At 38.5% G+C, this 18,808-nt stretch overlaps 1 protein-coding gene across 2 annotated transcripts in view; it reads left to right on the top strand.

Moving 5' to 3' along the window:
- The window catches only part of XRN2 (5'-3' exoribonuclease 2), an 80,070-nt gene that overhangs the window by 43,451 nt on the left and 17,811 nt on the right, over positions 1 to 18,808 (top strand). For both annotated transcript variants that reach the window (XM_060125274.1, XM_060125273.1), the window contains 8 exons: positions 107 to 179; positions 4,234 to 4,317; positions 5,373 to 5,470; positions 6,128 to 6,207; positions 7,460 to 7,516; positions 15,367 to 15,435; positions 15,529 to 15,660; positions 17,502 to 17,629. In XM_060125274.1, coding sequence (XP_059981257.1) covers positions 107 to 179; positions 4,234 to 4,317; positions 5,373 to 5,470; positions 6,128 to 6,207; positions 7,460 to 7,516; positions 15,367 to 15,435; positions 15,529 to 15,660; positions 17,502 to 17,629 — 721 coding nt within the window. The remainder of the gene's footprint in view (positions 1 to 106; positions 180 to 4,233; positions 4,318 to 5,372; positions 5,471 to 6,127; positions 6,208 to 7,459; positions 7,517 to 15,366; positions 15,436 to 15,528; positions 15,661 to 17,501; positions 17,630 to 18,808) is intronic.

The following is an 18,808-nucleotide window of genomic DNA, read 5'->3' as shown; positions in this document are numbered from 1 at the left end:
CATTTTCTTATCAGGCATGATAACGTGATCAAATGTTATGTCCAATTCTTTGTAACAGAAATATGTGACTTCACTTTTTGAATCTTTACTTGTCTTCCTGGTATAGGATTCTAGTATAATTGACTTCTACCCAGAAGATTTTGCTGTTGATTTGAATGGGAAGAAGTATGCATGGCAAGGTAAAATTTAGACATTATTCCTTTTCGTTAAAATAATTTTCTCTTGGTAAAGCTGTGCACAAACGTGATTTATGGGATGAAAGAATTTCTATATTTTGCCATCCAAACTGGGATTAGCAATGATTGATATTTTAATAGTCACACTGTGGTAAACAATAAATGGGTTGAAATACATTAATCATATTTTTTATCTCCTTTGTGATAAATTAACGGGACTTGGGACTTGCTCCTTTCAGTCACTGACGCCTTGTGAGATTGCTGAGCAATGTAGAAACATGAGAGTGTCCATGTGGAGATTTACTTACACTCTGTGGAAACTTTTGAAAAATGTATTAGAAATTTAGTTTACATACTTAACATTAATTATACTTAGTTTATTTCTTATTTATGTGTATATTATTTTCTCATTCCATTCTTTTCACAGACTTTGTAGAAAGAATGGCAGTAAAAATTAGTACTAAATGTAAGGTGATATTTCCCACTCAAAAAATGTGTGATGACAGTAAAACACAAGAATGCCTCTCACACAGTAAGCCAATTGTTGTTTCACACCAAAGTCCCTTTCAGCAAATCATTTTAACCTCTTCTTCCACCATATATTTTTCTAGAATGATAAGCATGTTTGGTAATACCATGCTTTCATTCTTTTTCCCTGATTATTCTCTGGGGTACAGAGACCAGTAAAATAACTCAAAGAGAACTGTGGAGGAAAAGGGGAATAAATAATAATTTACCAATTGAAATAATTATGAGATTTTAGGGTTGACTTTTGATTTATGTAGTAACAGGAATTTCATATTACTTTAACAGAATGATAGTGGGAAATGCAACCCGTTGATTGGGACTGTGCAAGTGTTGTACACTGTGGGCATATTGTGTTATAGGTAAAAAGATTGGGGACTTAGGTTGTTTTTGAAGATGCTTTGTAGAGGAGTCACATAGAGGGAGAGGAGGCATAGGAGAACAGGAAGTAGTAAAGTAAAAATAAGTAAAGTTATTTATGTAAGTGTTCGTTAAATGAATAAGTAAGTATATAAACATGCAGATGACTTGCTGACTATCACTGTAGTATAAATTGTCTAGAGGAAAAGTAAGGCAGTGCACATCAGTTAGTTTCTCCACACCCTTGCCAATATTTATTTGGTTTTTTGATAGCAGCCATCTGGATGGGTGTGAAGTGGTATCTCACTGTGGTTTTGATTTTTCATTTCCCTAATGATTAATTATGTTGATCATTTCTTTTTGCATGTGCTTATTAGCTATTTATGTATCTTGTTTTGGAAAATTGTCTTTTCAGGTCCTTTGCCCGTTTTTGAATTGGGTTTTCGTTGTTTTATTATAGGTGTACTTTATATATTACTGATTTTGATGAAGTCCAATTTTTGTTGGACTATTTTGTTGTTGTTGCCTTTGCTTTTGGTGTCTAAGAAATCACTGCCAAATCCAGTGTCACTAAGCTTGCTCCCTACATTTTCTTCTAAGAGTTTTATAGTTCTGGCTCTTACATTTAGGACATTCAGCCATTTTGAGTTAATTTTTGTATGTGGTGTAATGTAAGGGTCCAACTTCATTGTTTTGCATGTGGATATCCATTTTCCCACCACCGGTTGTTGGAGAGACTGCCCTTTCCCCTCTGAGTGGTCTTGGCACCCTTGTTGAAAATCATTTGAGTGCATATGATGGTTTATTTCTGGGCTGTTTATTCCATTGGTCAGAATGTCTGTCTTATGCCAGCACCATACTGTTTTAATTACTGTAGCTTTGTAGTCAGTTTTGAAATCAGGAGATGTGAGTCCTCCAACTTTGTTTTTCTTTTTAAAGATTCTTTTGGCTGTCTGGGGTCCCTTAAGATTCCAGATGAATTTTAGCATGGGTTTAAACTCAGACCTTTAATATTTTTATATTTTATATAAATATTTTCATTTATTAGACTCTGTAGCAAGAACATACCTTTCTTGAGGTAAAATTTACTACTGTTAGGAGATGTAGTTTTTTCTCCATACATATCTTTAAATCGTATGGAAAGTAATGATAATACTTAGTTAAGTTCTTGCCTAAGTTGAGTACATCTTAAAGTGATAGATGATAAAATGTATCTGGGTATTTTTCCAACATTTATTGACCATGTGTACTTACAATTATTATATATAATAATATAGCGTAGGGCTTCCCTGATTCCGCAGCGGTTGAGAATCTGCCTGCTAATGCAGGGGACATGGGTTTGAGCCCTGGTCTGGGAGGATCCCACATGCTGTGGAGCAACTAGGCCCATGAGCCACAACTACTGAGCCTGCGCGTCTGGAGCCTGTGCTCCGCAGCAAGAGAGGCCGCGATAGTGAGAGGCCCACGCACCGCGATGAAGAGTGGCCCCTGCTTGCCACAACTAGAGAAAGCCCTTGCACAGAAACGAAGACCCAACACAGCAAAAATAAATTAATTAATTAATAAACTCCTACCCCCAACATCTTCTTTAAAAAAAATAATAATATAGCATAGATATTTCAAATGCTGTGTATTTTATATATGAACAGAGAATTTAAGTAATTTGATCAGAGTCACACAGTGTCAGAACTAAAATCTGAACCCAGAGAGTCTGACCCCTGTGTTTAACTAAATATTACCACTATTTGGGCTGCCTCTGGGCTGTTGAGAGGTTTAAATGAACCAAAGCATGTAACATAGGAAATAGGTGCTCAGAAAAAAGTAGCTGCTGCTGCTGTCATTTTTACTATCAACTCATTCTCAAGCACTGCCACTGTCACACCTGGGTGTAAGGCGTTCCTTCCTCCCTTGGCCAGTAGGGCTCGTTTGTTACTTGTTAACCATATGGCTGTCATTAGCACTGCAAGTTGCTTACTGTTTGGAATTAGCTTCTGGAGTTGATATTGTAGGAAAGTCTTTCTGATAATTTGTTTAGATCCTAAATCTAGTAGGTAGAAAATGAAAGCTAGATAATGTTGTAGTTTTTCATGTTATAACTTTTGTTAAGTGAATGACTAATTACCACTTGAACAACTTTCTAGGTTTTTTCCATCTAAGTGTTTACCAGTTTTTTAGGCCCCATAAAATTCACACTAGAAGTTAGTATTCTCCTTAACTAGGTATTCTTCTTACTTGTAGTACAATTGAAGACGTTTCCTAACTTTGAAAATATGGTAGCTAAATAATTAATGACAACTTTGGAAACCTTTCATTTCTCATCATTTTAAAGGGAAAATATCACAAATACAGCAGTTTTGAGTGGGAGTAGTTTCAAAATTATTTAGCTTTATTTAACATTTCTCTTTGCTATTTATCTTAAAATTTTTATTTGGCCAAAATACTATTTTTACTGTATACAGCAGCACTTATTATGCTTCAATAACTTCGTATATTTTTCTAGTAATAGATATCGTATTACTGGTGTGCTTCTTTGAAGATTATGCACATGGGTCCAGATAAAGCAATGATTTCAATTCTAGCACACTCCAGGGGACAATTTTCAACCTGAAAATAATCATCTGTTCTACCCGCCCCTAAAATTTAAGCAAACAAGTGTCTAAAATTTTTGTGTGTGTAAGTTAATTATTAGGTCTTAAAATATAACAGAATATTATGCAATTTTAGAGCTGCAGGAGTCATTTCAAGTATTCTAGTTAAACAGAACTTCTGAGTATTTTTGTTGCATGATCTCTGTACAAAAGAAGAAACCAAGGTCCTAAAAAGATGAAAGGATGAACCCAAGCCTTTGGGAGATTGACTGGTTTGCCCGAGGGCATCTAGTAAGGAGGGCGAGAACAGAGAGAGGCTGGTGTCTAGGTGGCCACTTGTTCATTTAATTTAAAAATTTTATTATCACAGAGTTAAGATCAAACATGGTTTTCCATATGAGCCATTTTAAGGGTGGGGAATTTGGAATTTTTTCTTCTACATTTGAATTTTGGCTAAAGATTAGAGTTCAGTTCCCAAATGTTTTTATATTGGCAGGGATATTCTACTAGAAATGTTCATTTGGACCAGTTGGAATTTAGGTGACCCTAATAGCTGGGCGGTTGGTGTGCGTTTATGTCCCCAGGTGTGGCTCTGTTGCCGTTCGTGGATGAGCGAAGACTGCGAGCTGCCCTGGAAGAGGTGTACCCGGACCTCACCCCTGAAGAGAGTAAGGCCGACGCCCCACTCAGTCAGCAGTGAGTCTGTGGGACACAGACTTCACGTTTCCTTATAAAATTAGACCTTTTGGGCTTCCCTGGTGGCGCAGTTGTTGAGAGTCCGCCTGCCGATGCAGGGGACACGGGTTCGTGCCCAGTCTGGGAAGATCCCACATGCAGCGGAGCGGCTGGGCCGGTGAGCCATGGCTGCTGAGCCTGCGCGTCCGGAGCCTGTGCTCCGCAGCAGGAGAGGCCACGGCAGTGAGAGGCCCGTGTACCGCAAAAAAAAAAGAAAAAATTAGACCTTTTTTTTTCATTTGTGAATTTTTCACAAAGGGGGCAAAATCACTGATTTTACTTCTTTGTAACAAAAGTTAAATTTGTTTCTTAAAATTTATTACCTGTAAATTGAATAGTAATTAAATGAAACTTTTAAGTTATAAGTATTAGATTTCCTCCATCTCCCTTCTTCCCTTCCTCCTCCCCTACCCCCCAAATAACAATAACTTTGCTTGAAGGTTAAGTTGAGTCAAAAGCATTTGCTCTCAGAGTGTTAACTTGAAATGTTATTTTTCACAAAAAGTAGGATTTTGTCATTAATACTGACAGTTAAAATATTGGGAAATTGCAAGGCTGGGCTCAATTGGAAAATTTATTTAATACCAGTGTAACAAACCTATAGAAATAATATCTCCATTAACCATCCTTAGGATAATTTTTGTTCTCAGATGATAAAATTAGTGTTTTCTCAGGGAATGTTTGTTTCTTATAATAAGAAATTGAGTTCTGTATAAATAAGAAAACTTGGACCCTTATCTTGCAATCCCATAATAATTCAGGTATATTTTAGTAATTTTTTTGATAGTCATTGATTTTTGAAACCTTATCATCAAAGTTTTTTTTTTCTTCTGCAGAGACATATCACCTATTTAGACCTATTGTTAAATTATTTTTCACAGACTTTAAGTTTTTAAAATTTAGATGCATCTTTTAATTTTGTTGTCATAAAAATTGCTCTTGCAGATACAATGGTTTGATCTTTATTCTTTTCCTACTTTCCCCCCAGCTAGAAGAAACAGTCTTGGAGGTGATGTCTTATTTGTGGGGAAACATCACCCACTGCACGACTTCCTTTTAGAGCTGTACAAGACAGGTTCCACAGAGGTACGGTCTCCCTTCCAACATGAAGTGTTTTTAAACAGTATATTTATTTGGTTAATTAATCAGGAATACCTAGTTAATTAATCAGGAATACCCTTTTTAAATTTGGTAAAATATAAACATGATTTACCATTTCAAGCATTTTTAAGTGTATAATTCTGTGGCATTAAGACCATGTACAAAGTTGTGCAACTACCACCAACTGTCCGTTTCCAGAACTTCATCTTCCCCATCAGAAGCTCTGTAGCCATTAAACAACATTAAACACTGCCTCTCCATCCTCCCCTCCTCCCAGCCTCTGGTAACCTCTCTTCTTCTTTCTGACTCTATGAATTTGTCTAATCTTGATACCTCACGTAAGTCGCGCATCATACAGTAGTATTTGTCCTCTTGTGTCTAGCTCACTTGGCTTAGCATAATTTTTCAAGGTTCAGCCATCTTGTGTTAGAATTTCCTTCCTTTTATGGTTGAATAATATTCCATTGTGTGTATACGCTACATTTTGTTTATCCACTCATCTGTTGATGGGAACTTCAGTGGTTTCCACCTTTTAGCTGTTAGGAATGTTACTCCTGTTGTGAACGTTGACGAACAAGCATATGTTTTAGTCCCTGCTTTCCAGTCTTTCGGGTGTATAATCAGGGCTGTGTTTTTCCACAGTCAGTGGATGTACCACCTGAACTATGCCATGGGATTCAAGGAAAGTTTTCTTTGGATGAAGAAGCCATTCTTCCAGATCAGTAAGTATTCATTGTATATAATTGAAGCGATTGGGAGGATGTATAGTTAGCATTTTTACTTTGTTGCCTAAATGTTTCATTTTCTAGTAATAATGAGAAAGTAGTGAGAAAACAAAACAACAACAGAATACCCCTGGACTAAAAAAACACTTGGGGTCAAAGCCCAGCTCTTGGGGCAATCCGCAAGGTCAAAACTATTTTCATAATAATACTAAGGTGTTATGATGCTGTTTGCCTTTCTCTTTTCCTGCCTTGAGTGTATGGTGGAGTTTTCCAGAGGCTAAATGTAGTGTGATACCTCAAGAGATTGAATCAGAAGTGGATAACAGAATCCAGCTATTAAGATAGATACTAAGCCATGTATTAAAGAAAGTTAAAACAGTAACATTCTTCTCATTTGTTTTTGTTTTGCTTTGTAAAATATGGTGTTTTTTTCATAAAAATGTTATATAAATTAATGGTAGGTTTATTACTAAATTGTCTTATTAGGTTTTCAATAGTAGGTTTATTAGTATTATCTTTAAATTAGTGTTTAAAAAATTTCTTAGTTTTAATTTTTAATAGGTAAATATTGACAGATATAACCAACATGAACAGAAGTTCTTTGGGGTCCTCAATTGATAAGAGTGTAAAGGGGCTCTGAGATCAGAGTTTGAGAACTGCTGCTCAAGGGTATATAGATCCAGGAATAGAATTGCGGGTCATAAAATATGTGTATCTTCATCTTTTCTAGATAATATCGGGGGGGTTTCCAAAGTGATTACACTGTTTTATAATCTGTGTCAGTTTGTGAGAGATCCTGTTGCTCTGTTCTCGTAAACTCTTGGGATTGTCACGACCTTACGTTTTGTCAATTTGGTGGATGCTTGTTGGGATCTTGGGGTTGACAGTTGTTATTTCTCTGATGACTAATGAAATTGAATGCCGTATGGTATATCTCTTAACTATTTGGTTTTCCTCATTTATGAAATACCTGTTCTGTTTTCCTGTTAAGTTATCTGTCCCCCCAACTCCCCCTTTTTGGTTTGTAGGTATTCTTTACAAATTCTGATAAAAGCCCTTTGCCCATAATTGTTTTCTGTTAGTGAGATTACAAGCAAGGAAGACAAGGCCCTTTTTTAAAGATATATACGATTATATTGTTTTGCTGGTGCATTTTAATGATTCCTCAGAAACATAGCAACATCTTGCTTCCACTTATCCAAAAGGTTACGATTCACAAATAGATGGTTCTTCTCTTGTTTCTTTTTAGAATAGTATGTTCTCCTGTTCCCATGTTAAGGGATCTGACACAGAACGCTGCGATCAGGTAAGTTTCCCCAAACTGCTGACATTTGCCCAGAATGCAGCTCTGAACTTGCAGATAAGTTTAAGAAGACTGGTTCACCGGGAAATGGTAGCTGTTATTCCAGCAGTGCTTTGAGATTGGAGAGTCCCTGTGTTGCAGACCTCCTAGTAGAGCCTCTTGACTTTAAATTATGTATATTGTTAAGGTTACTGATTTAACAAGCTTGCTTCTCTGCTTTCTGGTTTCCCCTAACAACCTCTGATTCTTCCTGGATTAGAAAAGTGGGAGGTAGAAAGTAGGAGTTTCCAGGAGTAGTTTGCTGTGTATGTGCAAACAGACCTCTTCACCCCAGAGGCCCACACAGCTTCACCGTATTGTAAGGCTATTTATTACATTTATGGTCGTGGCCCTGCTGAGTTTAAAAACAAAACTGTTAATATACTTTATTTTGGTTAAGATGAGATAGACGAATTTGTGGAATTTTTTTATCAACAATTTTAAACTTAAGGGGCTAATTTCTGCTATCTGGAAAACTTATACTTCATTTCTTCAATGGTGAAAGCATTTTCTACTGAGTATGTAAAATATAATATAGCTATTTAGATAAAAATCAGACTTACTACTCATTTATGTAACTGTTGTATGCAATTACTAATCTTGATGGCAGGGTTTATGTTTTTGTGTTCTTCAGTCTTTAGATGAGAGTAGGGCAAATATTCTAGTAATTCAAGGATTTTGTAAAAGCTGTTCCTGAATACTCCTTTATTTCTCTCATTCTCAGGGAATATTTTGGATTTTACTTAGATTTCTCATTGTGACGTATAAGCATGTTTATTTTCCTGTCTTTCATGGCTTTAGAGAGCAACTGCCATTCTAGAAAGGCTTTTACGTAAAGAAAACCATTGTGAATTTGGAAAATCTTCCTAAACTAGTTGCCTTCATTTATTTCTACCCACAATTTTAGTTTATCTTTGCACATAATTCGTCCTGGCTCTTTGTCTGTGGGCTCTTTTGTTAAGGGTGGGATTCAGAACCGTAAGCCAAGCTGCTGTGCCCACCACAAACAGTCTGGCTGCGGCAGAGCCAGTGTGGACTCTGTGTATTAACCCCTGGGGTCTTTGGCTCCCAGCCGAGCTTCAGGCCAGTTAACTCCCACCTGTCCTCTCTGTTTGCTGTGCTCCTCAATTTCTCAGCATGTTCTCAAGGGTCTTCCTTCACAGCCCTCTAGAAATAGTTAATTCATCTTAACTATCTAATTAGGATAGAGACTTGCGCAAGGGAAGAGTTACAAACTTGACAGATCCTGGAGTTTGTGTTTGTATGATGATATGGTGGTGGTGATTTCTGAGCCTGAAATGGCCTTTGGTGTTGTTTGGTATCCACTGTTTTTACAAGATTTATTAATTTATAAAAGAAATCTGAGATTCAGCTGTATATTCAAGTATATATTGAATATAACTTCATAATAAAATTGACTTAATTGAGTTGATTTCCTAGAGATTTCGTGAAAGACCAAAGTGTTAACTCTTACCGTATGAGGTGATTTTCAGTGTTTTCTCTGAGGGGTCATGTTGAGGCTGAGATGCAGTTTACTGTAGTTTTGCGTGTGTTTGTTTCAGGGTTTCTTGTGTAGCCCAGTGTTTTTTTTTTTTGCTTTATAAACAAAAAATCTGAAAAGGTAGCTTCCATAGTCAGCTGCCAGTTCTGTTTTGACTCTTGATATTTTCCCCCTTCTCTGTTTGCATGCATCTGGTATTGCATTCCATGTTTGAGAAGTTGTTTCCTCACATTGACTTTAGGTAGATTCTTCCCATCGTGTTAGGTCTTATCTATAGTATTGAGAAAGTATATTTTAGAAGTTATTGAAGTGTCTTAAATTCATAGAAGGATTCTTAAAGAATACAATCAGCAGTTACCTAGGATTTTTTTTTCCAATTCTGATTCCGTAAGTCGTTCAACATAGTAGTAGTTTAACTTTGAACAGAGCTGAGCTATCTCCCTGAATTTTCCTCAGTCTGCTCTTCCTCCACCATTGTAATTTGCTTAGCATAGTATTTTAGAATAATTCTTTGTCAAATTTAAACATATAAAACCTGTATATGATTTTTAAATTACAAAAAAGTTATCTTCCTGGTGTAGCAGCACAATTTTCTATCCATCTGGGGGAGTAGGTGCACGCACACCCCCTTGGTCTCACCTCGGACTCTGTGTCCACACTGGCTGCTTTGTTCTGCGCCCCTCACACGCCTCCTTGCCCATCTCTCAGTTCTGTCCCTCGCTTAGGAGCTTTGGCTTCTCACTTTACAGGACTCCATGTACCTACACCACTGCTCTGGAATATTTTTTTCTTCCCAATTATTTTTCATATCTGGCTTTTCCCAGTGAGCCTGTTCTGTACTCGCTCCTCCTGGATTACCGTAGTGCTCTCCCAGCTGATTTTTTTTTTTTAATGCCACCTTCCTTCCCACTGAATCTGTTGTCTCATCTTTCTTAAACACTGCCACCCCTCGGCGATCTTTGGTTCCTGCCCTAATTTGGTGGAGCCGTGCTCTGTGCCTGAGTGCCCACAGCTCCTCAGGGACACCTCCTCCTTGCTCTCTAGGCTGGTCCCTTCCGTGTCCCACTCATCTCTGTGCCTTCCTCCCAGTGCTTGGAATGCTCTTCCCTTTGCCTACCCTTCATTGCTTTTCTTCTCTTCTCAAAGGTAATCTGGGTTTATGTAATCTTTAGAGATGTTTTCATTAGTAGCATTGTCAGATTTCTCTTTTTCTCTCATGGCACCTGGCATCCTTCTAAACCCATGTAAAAGCTTGGCTTTCATAGTGTTGGAACCTGTGTTTGCCAGATTCTTCTAAGAGCCCAGACTTACTTCTTCAGAGGACTGCTTCTCAAACGTTCTGTGTTCACTTTTGGATGGATCAGGCAAGGGATAGAATGTTTTCTGTCTTCAAGGAGATGTTTTTAAAATGTGGATGTACGTGAAGATAGATTTTTAATGTAATGACCATTACTGCCATGTTTGTAAGACTCATGGTTGGCAAGCAGGTAACTTGAGATCCAAAACCTGAAGAAGTGGAGGACACACGGAATCAGTAACAGAGTTGATGGTTGGGAACACTTGGGAGGGTTTAACTTTCACTGCCTGTAATACTTCATAGGACACAGCTGGTTAACCTCCTCTGCTAGGATGTCAGAAAAGACATTGTTAAGTCCTATAAACTCTTTAAGTGCTTTAAAATGTCAAGTATATGAATCGTGAACAGTTTGCAGTGGTTTGCTGATTGAGCATTAATTATGGAATGTATCAGGGAAAGGTAAAAATGAAAAGATTTCTGGAGTTTTCTGCTTTCTTTGTGATGTGTCCTAGCACTCAAACAATAGTAGTACTTAAATAGCGTTTATAAGGATAATTCTTAAAGTGAATGGAATTGGAAAAGGTGTTGTGCATTCTGGTTTTTTTCTATTGAGACTTTGCTGCAAAGTGTCTAAAGTGCTACTTGTGATAAAAATAAAAGCACTGTTCAGTTTCCTTACTTTACCACTATGCTTACGTTTAAAATTTTTAATTTATATTGTCCTTAGTGTGTTTATGAAGACAATTAAGTGATTAAAATAATAGGGAGGTTACCTAACCAAGGAGGGGATCTACTGTACAAGCCCTCGTCGGAGCTGGTCTGGAGGGTAGAAGCTTATGCTGCCTGACTCGGCGCTGTTCCACCTCGAGGGAGTGGTTAAACCCCCTCCGCTTTTCACCAGTTAGATGAAACAATATGAATCTACGCACCGTTCTCTGACCTTAGCCGGGCAGCCTGTTGGGTCCAGAGGTTCTTCTGTTAACTCGTCTCCTCCCTGAGGGTGCTTCTGACTTTATCTCCATATTACTGCTTTCCCTCCCCAGTAAACTCTCCACAATTAATGCCTCTTGTTTCTAATGGTGGGAATTTCTCAGAGTAATCTATATTTTTTCCCCGTTATTTTTATTTATATATTTTAGTATAATGGAATTATTTCCATTATTTTTAATGCTCTACCTATAAAAATTTGAATTACGTTAACCTGAAAAAAACCAAAAGCACTTTGAAAGTTTGGATCCAAATAAAAAGTTACCCTTTGGACCTTTGCCTAATGGGTTCCTGCCTAAGTCTGTTTTACTTTTAGGAAGTTTAAGTTGTGGCTGATGTTATCACATTGGAAAAAAGTACAGTAGAGTTGTGCTTTACCTTCTGTTGTTACTTTAGTTTCTAGAAACATAATAGTTCTTAGTATATATTTTAGGGAACAAATTAAAATACAAAAAATATCACAACCAGTCAAAGCTTAACTCTTTCTAGGAGAGAATAAGTCTTCAAATTGTTCTCAAAGATCCAAGGGGAATGAATGCTTTAATCTTTCAGATCATAAGTTGTGTCCCTTGTCCCTTCAGTGGGGGACCTCCAAACTTATTTTTAAATACTCCTTTTCTGTCTCCCAATGGCTTGAACCATATTAAGTATAAGATCACACTGTTGAGTGTAGTTCTGAGGGGAAGTGGGAGAGATATTGGAGATTGTTTTCTTATTAGCTTGGAAATGTTTTCCCTTTCAGAGCATGAACATGAATAGTGGAATTTTAAAAACAGTTTTATTGAGGAATAATTGACATATAATAAACTGCACATATTTGATGAATAAATGGATTTGTTTTCTCAAACATTACCTTCAGCTCTCTTATTAAACCTCTTGTAACCGTTGTCTTTCGAGAGAGATTATCCCTATGACCTGGGATTCTCTCTTCTCCCTGGGAGCTTGTTACTTGGCTGTTTCTTTCACTTCTTAGTTTCAGCTCTTTCTATGCGCGCCTTGCAGGTGTTCCCCTAGAGCCCTCACCTAAGCATGATCTTCCTTCCAGCTCCAGCCCTGCCATTTCTTTAGCTCGCCCAGCATTCCCTAGGCTAGGACTGTGACCTCCTTTTGGTTCTCGCCCCATCTTTCTAATGCAGTGTGGCCGGGTGGTTCTTTCTGAATTGCATCTTGGATTGCTTTTACTCTCTGACAACTTGAAGTGGCCTTACGTTGTGGTCAGAACAAGCCCTTCATGACAACATTCCAGTTCAACCAGGCCGTCTTACTGCCCACTTCTGTTCACATACTTTTTCATTCCAGTTCAGCCCTTCTCAACCGGGGTCCCACCTGAGAATTAAGTCTTGAGAACTTAAAGCATCTACTGCATGTAATGAACCAGTTTGTATCCTGTGCCTTTAGAATGGCACTGGTTATGTATCTTCCTTGGGAGAACTGAGAATGTATGTAGTCACTCAAATCATTTTTTGTAGGGCTTGTTACTTCTCTCCCAGATCCCCATTGAGAAGGCTGCTCCAATTAAACGGAGCTACCCCTTTCCATGTCTGTTCCATCCTGCAGCCAGTCCTGTCCCACCTTCAACCATAGCCTGTTAGGTGCTGTCTTCCTTGGTCCCAGGTGAAAGGCCCCCCTCCCCCATACATACATGCATTTAGCCCACACTCACAAGGGCGTGTGTGTGGAAGGCATGTGCACTCACATGCTTTGATTCAGCATCTTTCCTGTGCCTGTTGTTGCCTTTTCCACTTTCTTCCTTATTAAACTGTTATTAAACCTTTTCTGTCTATTTCCCCTATTAGAAGGGAAGGCAGGCTCCGTGCTTGGTCAGCGTTTGTGCCCCTGATCCCACCGTGAGACCGTGTATGCAGTGGGCACTCTGAAAATTTGTTTGGTAAACTGCCGAAAAGGCCTGCTGACACTAAGAGAAGTATTTTGAGATACTTTAGTTGCAAGTCTTGCTTTATCACCAGATTTCTCTCTCTCTCTCTCTCTCTCTCTCTCTTTTTTTGGCCACTCCACGTGGCTTGTGAGATCTTAGTTCCCCGACCAGGGATCGAACCTGTGTCCCCTGCAGTAGAAGCTCGGAGTCCTAACCACTGGACTGCCAGTGAAGTCCCCAGTTTTCTCTCTTTACTATGTATCTGCAAAGCCCTAACAGACCCAGATACCTATCTCTTTCACCCTCTTAAACCTTTCATACTGCCTGTCGTGCCTGGCCCTGCCCTAAGCCATCTGGAATAGAGAACATCTGAGATAAAGACAGTTGCGGTGAAGAGTGAGTTTGTAAGAGGAACAGATTGAATAAATGAAGTGTTGTTCAGCTGTTCTTGAGCTTATAGCATCTTTATTATAAATGAAACTATTTTTGTGTACTTAAAATATACAGTTAAATCCTACTGCAACGAAAATTTCTCTATAGCAGATGGGCCCTAATTATTTTAAGTGGCAGTATTTGAAGAGGAAAAAAAAGTTAGCTATCTAAAATGTCAACCAGTTCAATAAAACCTTTTTTCACTGATTGCAACTGTAATCTGTAATCTTTGGAGGATCTTTGGAGAATATAAAAAAGCAAAAAGAAGGAAAGGAAATGGTTGAATGTGCAAGTAACCTTTTGGTGAATGTGTGTCTAGTCTGTTGCATGTGTACTTTTCCCACGTCATTAAGTATTTTGTTACATTTTAAAAAATATCAGTTGAGCATACCGTTTTTAGAAAGAACCATAGTTTCTTTAACCAGTCCACTATTGTCCATACACTTAGGTTTTACAGTTTTTCAACATTATGAATACTGATGTTATGAGCATCCTTAAGTATAAACCAGGCGCGTATCCAGAGTCCTAGAAGAGACGTTGCTGTGTCAGAAGGAAGACTTGTGTGCTTTGGGAGGCGCCTGCACACACACACACACCCCCCACCAGAAAGGAGTTTGGCCCAGCTTGTTAGTCTGAATGTACAGCCTTTGTGTAGTGTTCAAATGGTGACTGTTACATTATCACAGAAACACACATTAGTAGAGCAGGATACAGGCTTCCAACTGGGATGTTTTGTGTTTTTTCCCCTGTGGATTATTTGTGTTCTTTTTTGATTTTGCAAATGTTTCTGTTGTTGTTTGCATCTTTCTTGTAACAAGAGCTGATCTTCTCTAAGATGCCAGAGGGAGGGTCTTTGCCATGGCCTGAACAAAATGAAAGGTGTTTTTTATTTTTTGTTGTTGGAAACCTCTTGGACCTGTCTCTGATATTATACTGGAATTTCTCAAGAGTTGGGCAGGCAGTGTCTGTTATTTCTCTGTGATCACTCACAATTAGCTTGAACATGACTGTTGCACAGAAAGTTACACGAGGGCCATCCTGGAAATTAGTGGCGGTTTGGTGAGGAAGATGTTTAGCCATTTGGCAATTTGGCAAAATCCAGTGACTAAGATCATTTTTTTTTCTTTTCTTTTCTTTTTTTTTTTTTAATGAAAGCTTATTTATTTATTTATTTATTTATGTTTGCTGTGTTGGGTCTTCGTTTCTGTGCGTGGCTTTCTCTAGTTGCAGCGAGCGGGGTCCGCTCTTCATTACGGTGCGCGGGCCTCACTATCGCGGCCTCTCTTGTTGCAGAGCACAAGCTCCAGATGCGCAGGCTCAGTAATTGTGGCTCACGAGCCTAGTTGCTCCTCGGCATGTGGGATTTTCCCAGACCAGGGCTCGAACCCATGTCCCCTGCATTGGCAGGCGGATTCTCAACCACTGCGCCACCAGGGAAGCCCCTAAGATCATTTTTGGAGAACATTTGAATTTTAGTTATTCTGTGTAAAGGTCAAAAGTGCCTAGTTCCTTGGTGGCCTAGTGGTTATGATTCCAGGCTTCCACTGCCGGGGCCCAGAGTCAGTCCCTGGTGGGGGAACTGAGATCCTGCAAGCCACGCAGTGAGGCCAAAAAAAAAAACTTAAATAAATAAAATAACGGTGAAAAGTACCTGAGTTTACATGATAGTTAAGTGAGGCTAATCCAGTGTAATCACTAAATTGTGTATTGTTCTCTTCTAGTATTAATTTTAAAGACCCACAGTTTGCTGAAGATTACGTTTTTAAAGCCATAATGCTTCCGGGAGCAAGGTAAACAACAGTGCATTTATAAAACTCTCCAGGTTTATTTTGTGTAAACGAAGTTCATCCCTATAACTAAATTTTGTATTTTCAAATGGTTAGAAAACCTGCACCGGTACTGAAACCTGGCGACTGGGAGAAGTCCAGCAATGGGCGGCAGTGGAAGCCCCAGCTCGGCTTTAACCGGGACCGGCGGCCCGTCCACCTGGATCCAGCGGCCTTTAGGGCTTTGGGGTGAGTGGTAGGTTTCTCTGTGTGTGTATTTTGCTTTTTCTGGGTCTTCCACAAAGCATTAAGTCAGCATTTATGCCACAAATATTTAATATTTAATTAAATACAACTATTTTGCAGATATTTTAATGACTTTGATACTTTTCTGCTTTTCTTCATTTTTTAAAATTCACTTCTGTTTCTTTGGTCTGTATATTGCTTTATGTGTTGCTTGAGAATTCCGTTATTTTCTCTTAAGAGATTTTGCTGTCTAGAAGACTGTTATTTCAAAAGAATAAAACATGCTCTTTACCCTCAAGAAAGTTCTGGCCGAGTTCATGTCCGGGTGTCCCCAGTACCTCTGAGCAGAGCCATCACCTCCGGGGCTTGTACCCAAGCACTGATGTCTCCGTGCTGCCTTAATGTGTTTTCTGGCCTGTTAGTCAGGTTGAGTCTCTTTTAAGATGTCTGCTGGCCATTTGTATCTCCTCTGCTGTGAATTTCTGATTTTTAGCCTTTGCCCTTATTAGCTATCAAATTGTCTTTTTCCTAGTTATGGAGACAACCGTATATAAAAGAGGGAGCTTTGAAACGGTAACACATAAAGCTGGGATAAAAAGAGCAATGTGCTGGGGTAAATATTAATGAGTTATCATCTATGAATTAATGATGATAACTCAAAAATAGATATTTCCAATTCATAGGAAAACCTTAAGATTCAAAATGGGATTTAGGTAGTAGGTTACCATCAGCAGCGTGTACTTTATACAGTGGCTAGTAAGGGACAGTGGGGTCATGGGCTTTGGATCCTAAACGTCTGGATCAGATGCCTTGTCTACCACTTGATATGTTTGTTCACGTTACTGAACCGCCCTGTGCCTCCATTTCCTGTGTGTAAAATGGGAATCATAATCACGCCTACTTAACTCATGAAGTTGTTGTGGGGATTAACTGCTTAGGATAGTTTCTATTGTGGTTTGTTGGTCGTCTTCATTCTTAATAGTAAAAGAAATGCAAATCTAAAATATTCTTAAAAGATTTCTTTTTTGCATTATTTCAGCCATTTTGGAAAGCAACATAGAAATACCTCTAAATAGAGTTTTAAGTTCTGAAGGTACTCTGAACTTTTGATCCAGATTCCTGCTTATTGGAATTTATCCTGAGAAGATATTTTAGAGGAGCCTGGTTATATGCCCAGATCTCTCTAGGCATTGTTGTCTATACTACTGGTACTAAATGGTGGACTAGTTTAGTAAAATATGAGATATCAACATGTAAATATTCTATAGGTATAGATGTTAACACCTAGGAAGACTATGAAAGATATAGGGAAATGTTTGATATATCAGTAGTAAACTGAAAATAGTAAGATATAGAGTAGTAGTATATACAGTTGACCCTTGAACATCTCTGGGGTTAGGGGCACTGACCCTCTGAGCAGTCGAAAATCCTCAACCGTGGATTGTATAGGACTCTAGTATTTACTATTGAAAACAATCCACCTATAAGTCGACCTGCGCAGTTCAAACGCACGTTGTTCAAGGGTCAGCTGCGTAGCGATAGCAACAGCATGGGTCTTTGAGGACAAAACAAAATATAATGCAAAAAAAGAGAAATGGACTCAGATTATTTTTTGCATAAAGTAATTAATATTTACATGATTATTAAAAATCTTTGGCGTGATAAGTGAATATTTGCTGTCACCATTATCGGGTACTGTTTTGAACTTTGTCCATTATAAATCTTTTAAATTTGCATTGTCTTAATCAGATCTAATAGTACAAAGACGGCTGCCAACATTTATTTATTACGTGTTGGATATATGTCTATATAATTGTTTTGCTGGCTGGGGGGTCCTTTTATAGCCATGTTATGCCCAGAGGCTCTGGAACTGGAGTTTACAGCAATGCTGCACCACCACCTGCGACTTACCAGGGAAACTTGTACCGGCCACTGTTGAGAGGACAAGCCCAGATTCCAAAGCTTATGTCAAGTAAGTTTTCAGTAATGGATTATTTTACCTGCTAAATTAAGTACTGCAACAAAGGGTGGCTTCTGATCTTCATTGCTAAAAAGATTTATTATGTCAGTGCAGACATAGTGGACTTAAAAACGTAATGTTTAGAAGAATTATAAGAGAATACTTCATACAGACTTTCAGATATTTTTATCTTATCTGTATATAGTTAATTGAATAATATGAATTGGATTTCTTATTTTCATTTCTAAATCTGCTTCTGGGTGAACATATGCAGAAAAAGGTATGCCAAACAAGCTCCTGTTTATCCATTAATACAGGTAATGGGGCAATTAAATCAGGTGCAGTAGACATGGAATTGGAATTACTTGAAAGACAACAGTATCTGTTTCTTAATTCAAATCGTATCTTAGTAACTGCCTAACATAAAGACAGGCGTTGCCTTAGGTAGAAATATGCCTTTAACCTTGTGGTTCTGTGAAGACTGTGGCCTTTCCTTGACCCCTTATAACTTGTTTTGTGGGCAGAAGTGAATCAGAAATGTTAACTGTGAAAGTGATTATATGGCATTTGGATTGCAGTGGAAATGGGAGAAAATAGTTGAGTGTTGGGCTTCGGACTTTGTATTAATTTTAAACTGTATCCCCATTAACTGTTGTGTCTGAGCTCTGTGGCCGGGCTCATTTTCAGGGAAGTGTAGGTCACGTGCCAAGTTCTCAGAGCCCTTCCTTTGTGAAGCCTATGCTTCTGCGTTCCGGGTTGTCTGGTTGCTGCCCCACCAGTCAGCCCCTGCGTGGGGAGGAGGGAGACAATGCGGCAAGATGCTAACATTTGTTAAATCCAATTGTTGTAGCATTTAAGTTTTTTTCTGAATGTTTCAAATAGTTGATAAAAATTAAATTTAGAAAAAACAGGAAGGGCTACTCTATTGCAGAGAACCCTTAGAACTCCTTTTAAACCAGTTACACCTGTCAAAGAAAGAACCAGATTAAAGTGAGGATTGTTGGGAAATACTTATGCTTTGTACTTAGTATTGTTTGCATGCTGATTTAGTTACAGAACCATTTTTAACCTGAAGCCCTGTAAGAAAGGAGTTCTGATGGTCTCCTTCTCTCAGGGTCCTGTTTTCACCGTGTTCTGTCTGTCTGTCTGTCTGTGTGTCTCTCTGTGTGGCTTAATGACACTGAATGGCGC

The sequence above is a fragment of the Lagenorhynchus albirostris genome, chromosome 15 (assembly GCF_949774975.1).
Source record: "Lagenorhynchus albirostris chromosome 15, mLagAlb1.1, whole genome shotgun sequence".
In the NCBI taxonomy this organism is placed as follows: Eukaryota; Metazoa; Chordata; class Mammalia; order Artiodactyla; family Delphinidae; genus Lagenorhynchus; species Lagenorhynchus albirostris.
The sequence above is the reverse complement of the archived record's forward strand: the minus strand, read 5'-3'. Positions and strand labels throughout refer to the sequence as shown.